The sequence below is a fragment of the Rousettus aegyptiacus genome, unplaced genomic scaffold (genome assembly GCF_014176215.1).
Source record: "Rousettus aegyptiacus isolate mRouAeg1 unplaced genomic scaffold, mRouAeg1.p scaffold_m13_p_9, whole genome shotgun sequence".
Lineage (NCBI taxonomy): Eukaryota > Metazoa > Chordata > Mammalia > Chiroptera > Pteropodidae > Rousettus > Rousettus aegyptiacus.
Window position 1 is genome coordinate 64,303,629 of NW_023416312.1, and position 12,743 is coordinate 64,316,371.

Consider the following 12,743-nt stretch of genomic DNA (forward strand, 5'->3'; position numbering starts at 1 on the left):
GAATATTGGTGCTTTTTGGTTTGGTCCAAAGTCAAAACTACAATACCATGGAGACTTACTTTGGACCCATTTCATGACTTGGCAGTGACACTAATGTGAAACTGTTCTCTTTGGGAATATAACCAGGGTTTCCACTGGAAGGTTGATTCCTAAGAACAGAACGTGCTGATGAAGAATCAAGGTGATTCTCACCGTGCTTTGTGGAATAGTTGCCTCAAGTCTTGAATTCTAAAGCCAATCAATTATTTTCTCCATTCATTCATTCAATATGCTACCGTATTTGTACGCTTTATCAACAAAGATAATCTTTATAAAAGTGGTATCTTTTTATTCTTCTGAAAAAAAGAACAGAGTTATCAAAAGAAAAAAGAGGCAGCAGTTTAGAGATATAGTGGTCTCTGTGTTAGGTACATTCCTAACCATTTTGTGCATAGAATCCCATTTCCTCATGGATATGTTCAAATGCATTTTAGTCAGCCGAAAGTAAACAATAATTTGTCCTTAAGTGAAAACAACAACAAAAGTATACTTAAAAAGGCAACAAGCTTTTCCAAAGCATCACTTTAAAGGAAAATCAGAAAGAGTTCCATTTTGCATTACATTTGATTCTCACCACTCATTAGTAGTATGAATTGACTGAAATCTCTAAGAAATGTTATATTTTGTGTTGTCAAGTTATCTATGGCCCGACTGATTTTTCAAGCTCAAAGGTAAAGGGTCTTATCACTTAAATGGTGCCTTGCCAACTGGACTGGTTATCCCTTTACTGACTTGCCTCACAATTTTTTGGGTACAGTCCCTTGTGCTCCACTACCACTAGTACTAGCCAGTTAAATGGAATATCATAAAGTAGAGCTGAATGATAATCTTTTGGTTAAGGTTCTTTGATATAAGTCTACAAATGACAATGTTCTCTTAGGGTGTCAGAGTTTATACTGGTCTACTGAGAAAACATTCATGGGTTTTGTATTATGTGACAACCCAGCATTGCTAGGGTGTGACTTGCGAATACATTCAAGGAAATATGCAGTTTTGAACTTGAAAATCCTCTTTGGAATGCTTAGAATTGTTGTCCAGTTCTCTGTTTTCTAAGTTCGTCATTGTCAGAAAAGCAGGTCACTGTGAGGAAGATAAATGAAGATAGGGCAGGGCCTGTGTGCAGGTGAGCAGAGGCTGGGAAGACCAGGACACTAAGTAGTCTCAGGAGGAAGTGGGTGAAGCCACATTTTAGGCTGAGTTTTGTTCTTCTGCATTCTTCCTGCCTTCCTAGGCTCTGCTAATCAATCCACAATCTACCATGCCCCTCTTCACAATCCCTGTGCTGGATGACTTCCTCTTCACTTTTTTTTAACTTCTTTTCTTTGTCAACCAAGCCCAGGAGTGGGACACATTCTGGCTAAACCAAGCTTATTATCTCCCTCCTCCCCACTCCCAGTCATGTTTTTCTGCTACCATCTCATCACCCACACTGCAAGTTATTTTTAAATTTCTATCACTCTCTTCAGCCCCACCCCCACACCCAGTTGTTTGCCAAATCCTCTTGGTGTTCCCTCAACCAGGAATTTCCTCCCCTCCTTCCTCCTACTTATATCTTATTTCTATTAAGTCTCAGCTCCGATGTAACTTTTTCTAGGTTGTGGAAGGCCCAGCTGGACTTAATCATTTGTTGCCTTCTACATTGCTTTTAAAAATAGCACTTACATTGCCCAAATACAAAAGTGTTCATCTCTTGGTGAGCATAACCCAGTGGATCTCAATTAAAACAGAACATGAGCAGGGAGAGTTTACTATTTGCAGCGGGTAAGGAGAGCACTGGGGATAATTCTTAATGCAGTGTCTCCCCAAAAAACAAAGGATATTGCTTTTTTGGGTGGACCAGTTATGCATATTCATCAAAAAAGGGACAGGCCTTTACATGTAAAGGCTGGGTCATTCTAGCATAGGCACAGTAAGGAGTCATGTTTTATCATATGTCACATGTATAGAAAATGGTGGATAAGTTCCGCTTGGGCAGGAGCTTAATTAGTAGTATAATTAAGTAGGGTCAGTGTTTCTTTTAGGCATCCTTATCCAATAGGAACAGAGTGTTATCGCCTTGTGGTCAGCCTTTCAGAGAACATCCTTGTTCTGCAAGACAGCTCAGGAAAGATTGTTAGTCACAACTCAGCAACCCCTTTAACCCTATTCTGCTTATACTTACAGTCATTAGTTGTTTCCAGACCTTTCCTCTCCACATTAAAAGCTTTTAGAGGCTATCCTCTGTGCTTAGCACATGGTAGGCATTCTGTAAAATTTTATGGAACAAATATATTAGTGAATATTCAGCCCTTACCATTCCTGTCTTCATGGACATTTTTAAAAAATATTTTTGAAGGTGTGACCTGATAGTGTGTTAAATGTGTATGTATTGCTGTGAAGACTGTTTTGGAAACAGCAGTATCCTGGCATGTTTTTAGGATCGAGTGACCAACAGGGACAATACAGTATTGGATCTCAGGCCTCTTCTGACCCTGAGATTCTGTGACCTTTTGATTTCACTTGAGAGAGTTTGTGTTGTTTGTGGGAACAAGCCCTATAGAATCTAAGAACCTTCATGTACAAGTGTCTTTGTTAAGCCCTATTGGAAAATTTGTTTATCAAAGTGATTTTTTTTCATTTACTTGAAATTTCACAAAATGATCTTTAAAAAACAAGTTGATCACTGAAATGTGTTATTAAAGTAAGACATCAGCAAAAATGGCAGAGTGAGAACCTTGGAAAATTCTATCCATAATAGCAATGAAAAAACTGACAAAAATGGTCAGAATCAACATTTTCAGAATGTTTGATTTATTTCTAGACATTAATCAAATGCTAACAACAATCTGGGGAGTATTCATTCCAGAAAATCAGCTGCATTTTGGTAAGCATAGTGAGCTTTGTGGTGTTTTCACTTGTCCTTCGCCCATCCCTTTCCCTCCAACTCTGCAGTGCAATCACAGAGAAAGCCAGCAGCCTGACAGCCCCAGGAAGACACAGAATGGGGTTGGAGCTCCTATAATTCCTCATTTCCATAAAATTGTCATTGATCTGTCTAGTGTTTCCCCCAGATGATCCTACTTGCAGGACCATATTTATTTGCCATGACTTTGAGCTATAGAAGGCCTTTCTCCAGGGGCTTTTAAAGAAAATCATTAGAGACAATCAATTAACTTCACAGCAGTCTGAGGCTATAGATAATGAAAAAGCCTAAAAGGAAAAAAAACTGGCTAATAATATGTCCATTGGGACCTTGAAAATTCGAATTTTTAGAAAACTACATGCTCCTCAGGGCTGTGTGCATTCACAGGGTTGTGCACGTGTTCAGGAAAGACTATGAGAAGGTTCCAAGCTCTTGGCCGACCCTGAGCTCTGCACATGCAGAAAAGGAAGACTAAGTCAGTGTTATCAACCGCCTCGCTGAGTGTGGAAGGCATACCTCAACATGTTCACAGAGCTTTATGGCCACACTGGGAAACTTTCTGGTTCCATTTTAAGGAAATCTTTGCTCAGTTACTAGCTGACCACTAAGTTAACCGAGCAGAGACTTCAGTGCAATAATTATTGAAGTAAAATGGAGCAGGCCTGTTGTCCATTAGACCTAATTCTTGGTCCACTGGGCTGCAGTGTTTGTAACTCTGCCCTATAGTCCCTATCTCTTTAAACAGGATGAAAGGGCAGGGAACTTATGTGGGGCTGCTGCCTCATTTGTTAATTTTAAGGCAAGACAAAAGTAGCTTATGAATTTTTTTTTTAAAAAAGATTGTTGGTACAGTAGTTCACCCTTATCTACAGGGGATAGATTCTAAGAGCCTCCCCTCCCCCCCGCAGTGGATTCCTGAAAGCATGGACAGTACTTATCCCTATACATACATGTTATTTTCCTATTGCACATACCTATGATAAATTTTAATTTATAAATTAGGCACAATAGAAGATTAGCAATAACTAATACTAAAATAGGTCAGTTATAAAAATACACTGTAATAAAAGATATATGAATGTGGTCTCTCTGTCTCAAACTATCTCATTGTGTACTGTACTCACCCTTCTTGTGATGATGTGAGATGATTCAGTGCCTACATGATGAGATGAAATAAGGTAAATGAGACATTATTAAGTAAAATAAGAGCTACTTGAACACAAGCACTGTGATACTACAATAGTCAATCTGATAACCCAGACAGCTACTAAGTGACTAATGGGCAGGTAGTATATACAGTGTGGAGACACTGGACAAAGGGATGATTCATGTCCTGGGTGGGATGGAGTGGAATAATGTAAGATTTCATCAGGCTACTCAGAACAGCATGCAATTTAAAGCTTATGAATTGTTTATTTCTGGAATTTTTCATTTAATATTTTCCAACCACAGTCGACCGTGGGTAACTGACACAGTGGAAAAGTGAATCCTTGGATAAAACGGCACTACTATAGTCAGAAATGAGTCTGTTGGAAATGTGATTTCACATCTGCACCTTAACCATGTGCTAGTTTGCTTCTTCATCTCTCTGAGTTCTTCTTGAGGAAGACCCATTTCACTTTCCTCCTCAGACCTCCTTGTATATATACTCTCTCCATTACTTCTCTTTGCTTCTGTAAATCTCATCTTCTGTTAGGGCCTTCATTTGATTCACCATGTATCCTCCACTTGGGTTAGCTCTGGCTTGACACACTGCATTCTTGGAGTTTATCTTCTAAGAGAAGAATCAAGAAGAATAAAGACTATAATGACCTTCTTGCTCACCTGAGAGGGGCTGAAGAACAAGAGGAAAATTCTTTGGCTACCATTTTGGTCAGAGCTATCCCAAAGGAAGCAGTGCAGTTCTCATAGTCTTTAAGGGGTAGTACTAATTTGACCAGACAGCTGAGCAGTGATTCACTGAGATAGGGTTGGCAATAGAGAAATGTTTTTTTTTTTGGCCAGTACTAAAAAAAGACCCAAAGCTTATATGCATACATGTTGTACATTCATCCAATGCCATCCTTCCTCACCCCGAGCAGGGGAATGCCAGAGAAGCTGCCTCTTTCCCACATTCCTTTGAAGTTATTTATTTTCTGACTTTCTTTCTCTTTCTAGCTACACTGGATGCTCATTTTAACCTGATTTCACCTTCCTGTGAGGGGTAAAGAATAGGGTGGGAAGGTACACAGTGTGATTTATGCCACCTCAATCCACCACCTCCTGGGGATGGCCTGACCTGGGTGATCATTTTTAGCATGGTATTTCCTGAACATGGGCCAGGGACCGAGGCCAATGACAGAAAGGCTAGGACAGCCCAAGCTCCTTGGCAGATTCGACAGTGATGAGTTTTCATTGGGAAACAAAATGGCTGTCTCATTTCTAACTTCTTTAGGTTTGAAGTACTGCTGAGACTATGGCCTTAATGATTAAAACATCCTGAGGAGAAAAGCTACTTAAATCCTTGAAAGGTTGAACTTCTCTTATATGGTTCAAGAAAAGCAGTATCTAAAATTACACCTTCAAACAAATGATAACTTCAACTTGTACAAATTGTGCAATGTGTTACTTTAACCTCCAACTAAGTATTTTGAGCAGGTGAGCTTGTTTTCATGACCAGATATGACTCATTTATATTTAGGAACATTTGTTTCTATGAAAACAGCATGCTCCTGCCTTAGAATATGAAGCCAAAAGAAAACAATTTGTCTTTCAAGTGAGTTAAACATATCCCACAATGCAATTTTTACAGCAAACCATTCCCTAGGGGCTTTAAGGGACTACTTTGGAAGGATTTTGCAGATATGTGTAGCTGTACAGAAGGGCCTTTATTCTCTCTGAGCTGCCCTCCATATAGGGGATGGGGAGGCTCTAAGAGCTGAGAGGAGAAAGTAGTTGTTGGGTGTCTTAGCTTTGAATTTCTCATAGAAATAAAACAATAAACTATGAAATATTCTATTTGATTTTTCTGGTTACAGGTTAAAATAGGGATTTTTTTTTGTGGGCCAGCTTGGAAACTTATTTACTACCTACAATATTATTTCCCTTAGAAAGTTACTTAAAGAGAACTTTTGAGATAGAATTCTTTCATAAGTCAGTCTTGACTCTTTTAGCAGACCTTATCCCCACAGTTGGTACAAAAGTGAATTTTAACTCATCTTATATTACATGGTCCTAAATTCTAAGAATGTGACCCATGAACTTATGAAGTTTAATTATATTTTATTCAGTTACTTTGTCTTGAGAGATAACCATAATCATTTGCAAATCCCAAGAACAGATTATAGTTATCATCAGCCACAAGAACCTTCTTTGCAGAAGTCATATGTAAATGAAATGACAACTACAAAGTACTGTTAAAACATTCAGTCTTCCAGATAAAATATTACACCTTCATAGTCGTATAATCTTTTCAGTATATCGAAGCCCCTTCCAAGCCACTAGGCACTATTCTCTGTAGCATGGGCAAGAGTTAGGTATTTAAATATTATTGTATCACCTTGATACACTCACCCCAGGAGAAGCTAGCTAAGTGGCTATGAACAAAGAAGGCCTCAGGAAAGAAAAGGTTTTTAGGTAGCTGTGGCGAAATAATTACCCAGAGGTGGTGCCAAATAGGACCATGATAAAGGAAAGGACCAAAGAGGTACAAAAGAAAATCACTCAATGGAAGGATTTTGAAGCCTTATGAATGTCTTTGGTCCTCAAAGCAAAGAATCTTCTTCTATGAGATTGGAGCCCATGACCTTCACCTTTAGGACAAAGGTAAATAAACAGTAAACCACAGAAGCAAGCCCCCTCTGTTAAATTTTGCTTAAGATTTTTTTTTCTTTCAGTTTTATCCAAGTATGAAAACCAGATTACTATTTTCACTGACTACCTAGAAGACTTTCCTGATACTGATGAGCTGGTATGGATCTTGGGGAAACAGCATCTTCTTAAAACAGGTAAGGATTGGTAGCATTTGTCTGTGAAAACCCAAATGAGGTGGGTGCCTGAGGTTCAGGTCCTATAATTTTTTCCTCCTCAGGTTAGTATAACATTACCTTAATAACTGTTAATTCTACTCCTAGGCAGATTTACCTTGCATCCAAAGGAGTTTAAGCCTCAGGCCTTAAACTCAGAAGCACAGATCCCTTCCAGGGTTGTAAGAGGCCCTTGTATCATGTTCAGGTGGTCATAGGTGCTTGTATGATTTGAAAATGTCATATTTCTTTATTCTTTTCTCTAAAGGAGAACCCCCAATTTCTATAAGCCTCAGGTTCTAAAAACCATGGACTCATTCCCAGTATCACTAACCAGTATCTAGTCTTCAATACTTTTTATTTGTCTAATATCCTTTTCTGTCTAGATAAAAAAATGCTAGCACCCAGGGGACTTCTAAACAGCCCATGGCTGTCAGAAACAATATCAGACCCTGAGAAATCTTGTACATCTTTTACTTACTGTAGTACCGTCTCAGTTTATTCTGATTTTGTATAGAATTTTTAGCCGCTGTAGCTAGATGAAAAGGAGGCTTGAATTTTTCTTCCTTATCCTTACATTCTCATAGATTGGGAAAGACCTTTAAACCTAAAACTGCCAATGACCCTGCACCCAGATAAAGACTGAGTGAGCTTGGAGAGAAACAGCTCTGATTTTGTATCTGTCTGAGGAGAGGCCCTAGCATGAAGGAGGGATGGGAAGAAACTGGGCAAAACATAGGAGAGGAAGTTAGGAATTTTGTAGCTCCTCCTGAGTCTGGCTTAATCATTTTGATAGGAGAATCCTGAACAGTGGAAAGAGCCCAGGGCTAGCAATTAGAATGTTTGTATTCAGACTCTTCTCCTATCTTAGATAAGTCGCTTTCCCTTTCTGCATCTTAACTCCCTTCACCAGCATATAAAATGAGGGGACTGGAGCTGATCTCATCTAGTTCTGCATTCTGTGACAACAGGAACCCCCACGTTGCCAAATATGCCCATGTTCAAACGTTGAGTTGCGAAATGCCTTTCAAAGTGAAATTGTTCAAATTTCTATACAACTCCCTTAGCCTTTCTAGCATATAGACAAGCTGGGAGATGTAGAGAATATCAGAGGAAGGAGTGAGTGGTCTGAACATTTGAGAGAGGCATATATAATAGCAGCTAACATTTATTGCAAGCTTACTGCATACTGTGTCATCAAAGCACTTTCCATGTATTATCTTGTTAGCAATCATGGCTCTGTGTTCTCCCCATTTTATGGATGAGAAAACTGAAGCTCAAGAGGTTAAGTGACAAGGCTACACAGTTGGTAAGTAGCAGAGCCAGGATTCAAACTCAAGCAGAGTATGACTCAAGAAATCTTACTCTTAACTATTATACATCTGCTTCCCAAAATGTGTTAGACACTGTGGACATGAAAGGGAGGGAAAATGCAGACAGTTCAACTTTCTGGTCTGTTCAAAGGAAAAGCAGTAGAGAAAATAGAAATTATTGGCTAAAATTGAATTTCCTCTTTTTTCCTCTTTTTTTTTCCGTTAAAGTTCAATGGCAGAAACAATATCAGACCCTGATACTGGGTCTGATATTCTATACAGAATATAAACTTGGATGTGTTGTTGAAAAGGGGGAGAAAGAAGACTACGGAAAACAGAACCACATCTAAGTACAGATGGGAACGTGGAAGTCATATTCATGACCATCAAAATAAATTTGTCAAAAAATATAAGGAAGCATGCTTTCAAAGACAAAAAAACATTGGTGATGTTTTGCATCCATTTAGATTATAAATGCCAGTTGCACTAGGTGGTACTCATACATTTCTTTCACACTTAATTTGCTTAACAGAGACATTTCCTTTTTAGTTAAACATGTGCATGGACACACATGCACACACACAGTTTTAGGTAACAGTCAGAGGGGACTGATGACAGATCCAGTCAACTGTCGATCATTTAGGCAGGGGCTGATTGCCCTGTTAGTGGCTTATCCAGGATTCTTGCTTTTCCTATTCTTTGTCTTCTGGCCATGATCTCAGCGACAGTACCTGCCAGAGCCATGGAGATCAGTGAAAAGGATATAAGAACCACCCAGAATCATTGTTCCAGCCAGTAGCTCTGTCAAAACATGGGTAGGGTAAAATGCTGAAATTATTTGGCAAAAATGAGGTTGTGTTTCCTATGAATTTTCCTAGCCTCTTAACAATGGAATCGATTGGTTATTTGAAAATGAGTTTGCTGCTAGCTCAGAAATCAAAGGCAGATATCTTTAGATGGGATATGGTGATTTAATTTGAATTTCACATTTAATTGCAGAAAAATCTAAGCTGTTGTCTGATATAAGTGCTCGTCTATGGTTTACATACAGAAGGAAATTTTCACCAATTGGTAGGTATATAATTTGTTGTACTGTGCTTTCTTCCTTATAGATAGCTTACCTGAAATTATCAGTCACTTCACAGAAACCTCAGAATTAACAGCTCATGATGGTGAAGTATTTGATTTCAGGAAGTAGTTAAGTCTTACACTTTATACAAAAATTTCATTGCTAAGGTACTTTATCATGTATGGCTTCCTGATGTTAATGGGCAATGCCAGTATACTTATTAGTTTGCCACTAAGTGTTCAGGCACTGGATGATATTACTTGTGTTATTTCTGAGAGCAAGGAAAAAGTCAAATAAACTGTTATTTGGGGCAATATTTATTAAATTACAATCTACTACTTTGTGGAGCTACTTTATTTTTAAAGATGATTGTACCTTGAAGGAAAGAAAAGAATTCTTTTGATTGTTTTTCCCCTATGAAATTAAAACACTTTGCCACTGGAAGATGAGTTATGATAGGTTTCCTTGCAACTAATTCTCAGCTGATAGAGTACCCACTGCTGTCTAGAAAAAAGGACAGTCCAATAAGCTAAGTGAATAGGCTCCCTTTAGAGAAATTTTGTAAAATGTTTGCAAGGGAGGTGATCACCTATTCCTAGTATCATGGCCCTGTAGGAAGAGATTACCAAACTCATATGGTGGAAGCTATTCTCCTAACAGGAAATCTGTCTGACCAATTTTGGTGCAGCACTAGATCTAGTAGTTGGAGTCAGATCAACTTTTCTGGTAAGTGCCAAAAATGAAGTCCACAGGAAGCGCCCGAGCAGTAAAACAAACAAAAGAACAATTTTTAGTACCCAGTGATTCTAAACTGCTAACTTTCTCTGGATTAAGAGGTCTTTGCAAGGCTTGAAAACATTTTCAATTCAACTCTGACAGTGAACTGATGAACTCTTGTTTATGTGGGCTTCATTATATCTTTTCCATACTAATCTGGCCTATAATCCTATCATGAGCTAGAGCCAAAGGACTCTCCTTCCAACTCACAAGTTGGCTCAACCCTTCCCTTGTTGCTGTAGCAACTCTCCTTCAGTCTCCAAAACAAAAGAAAGGGGGCAGCCACTTTGGCTCAGTTGTCTTAGAAGGTTGATGACCCCTTTAAAGTTAGTCTTGTGAGATCATGCTCATAGCATACTTTTCCACTTCCATGTTGGGAAAGGAAAGCAATGAAAGCAGAATGTCTCCTCTGCCATCCAAGTTATCTAATTTCATTGGTACCTCAAAAAAGGATATTGAGCTCACTCTGGCCACATATGTGGGATTTTCATTACATCAAGTATTCTTAAAATGGAATCTGTTGTCTTATTTCATTTAACTGGTTTTGTACCTTTTAAAGATGTAGTACATTTTTAATTTAGTAATAGTATTTTTATTGTGACCTTACTCATAACACTGAATATTTACATCATCCTGACTGAGTTGTAGAACACTATTACAGATACCCATTGATAGGCAGGGTTTGTGCTATTATCCACAGTCTATAGATGAGACTTAGATTGGGCAATAGAGACTGGTCTTCTGATGCCTAATCTAAGAATCTTTCCTTTATTTTACATCGTCCTTCTTGCTGTTCAGTTCTTTAAATGTACATTTAGAATAATCAAGAGCCTCCCAGAGATTTTTGACCATTTCTATGAGTCCCTATGGTAGCATTTAGTCCTGAACTAAGGTAAGACTGGCTTCCCTGAGAAGTGAACTGTGCAAAACCAGGTTTGGTCAGGCAGATGATAATATGGCATGGACAAAGTGTTGATAGTCATACATGGCAGTCATCTACCAAAATTTCCTAGAAGTCTCCAAATAGAAAACATAAGGGGCAGGTCTTGTTCATTTGCTTTTTTGGCCATAGAACCTATTCTGGTTAACTCAGCATTATCTTTGCAAGTTCTACCCTATAACAAACCCTGTTTGATATCTGGCTACATCTTTTGCCTCTCTTTTTAGAGTATGTGTGTCTGTCTGTTTTGTATGATTTCCAGATATGCTGATGTTTCAGGAAAAGGCAATTTCAGGAGCTCATATTCATTCTCATCCATTTTGCCAACAGGGGGAACGGGCCCTTCATCAGACGCTGGCTGGGGATGTATGCTACGCTGTGGACAGATGATGCTGGCTCAGGCCCTTATCTGCAAACACTTGGGGAGGGGTGAGTTAAATTTGTTCTCCAAACTGCTTCAGAGACCTCTGGAGTAACACTGCTGGCGGTTTCACATTGGTGTTGATCTCAAATAACACTCAGTAACAGAGCTGCAGGTCCTCAAATGCTCCCTGCAAGCTCAAGTGGTATGGCTGAAAAGTTGACAAAGCCTGTCATAAGAAGGGAATAACCAACATTTCCTTGTGATTCACCAAGCCCAAGAGTTATTTTCCCCGGACAGAATTGAACATTGAGGCAAATGGTCATTTAGTTTCCATCTTCACTATTGTTCGAGTGAGTCCTTAAACAACAGGTCAGATAACAAAGGGAGCAGGAAGAAGGGTGTGGTGGTAAGTCTGTTTCTTGACCTTATTTAAAATATCTGCCTTGCAAAGGATGTAAATGACCTAAAGGAAGTGCCTAATGATGGAGCTGGTGCTATTTTGGTTTGGGTTCACTGAGGATGTGCATTTGATGATGAAGGAATCCTTAAATTAGCTTCCTCAAGAGGCCGCTCCATTAAGAACGTTCCAGTAATGATTGTTGGAACTCCTGAGATTTTACTTTCTTAACAGGCGCGTGCTTCCCTCTGGGCATATGTAGGCTGACCTTGGCTGGATGCCAGGTTAGGCAATTGGGTGAAAGTTTAGTGTGATTTGGCGATGAGGGATTGAAAGGACACCTTGGATTAGGTGGGGCTGCTGAATTCATTGGCTGTTGCTCCTGGAAATTCAGAGGGATGGAGACGTCACTCCCTTTCCTCACTGTGCAACCCCACACACTCTGCTACAGAGATGATTGGGGAAGGGTGTGGGAAGGGTGAGGACTTAGTGCCTTCTTTTCAGAGTTTAGGATATCCTGTGCCTGCTTCCCTTCTGTTTAACAGAGGAGGAAACTAAGGATTACAAAGTAAGGTGACTTGCCCAGGGTCAAACAGCAAGAAAGCATAGATTTGGGAATAGAATGCAAGTCTTCTGACTCCTTGTCCAGTGACTTCTCTGTGTTACACATACTTCTTGGAACAGATCTGGTCTTACAATTTAACTTCTTCTTACTTTTAAAACATTTCACTTCTGGAAGTGAATTTTGTGGAAAGCAAACTGGAAAAAAAACAGTCAGTAGTCTTAATTGTTTTACTATAAGAGAAAGTAGCAGGAAGAATTTGGAAATAGATCTTGTAGTGAAGAGGAATTAGAAGATGTAATTTTTTAAAGAAGTATTTTAGAGTGTTTCCTATTTGGTTATTTTACAATTGAGGTGGGGTATTCACTTATCACTA

At 39.0% G+C, this 12,743-nt stretch overlaps 1 protein-coding gene across 3 annotated transcripts in view; it reads left to right on the plus strand.

The window, feature by feature from the left end:
- ATG4A (autophagy related 4A cysteine peptidase) overlaps positions 1-12,743 on the plus strand; it is a 56,983-nt gene that overhangs the window by 30,521 nt on the left and 13,719 nt on the right. For 2 of the 3 annotated variants that reach the window (XM_016127585.2, XM_016127584.2), the window contains exons 3-5: positions 6,817-6,927; positions 9,258-9,329; positions 11,375-11,473. In XM_016127585.2, the coding sequence (XP_015983071.2) occupies positions 6,817-6,927; positions 9,258-9,329; positions 11,375-11,473 (282 nt within the window). The remainder of the gene's footprint in view (positions 1-6,816; positions 6,928-9,257; positions 9,330-11,374; positions 11,474-12,743) is intronic. The other variant, XM_036227177.1, reaches the window with a different exon arrangement.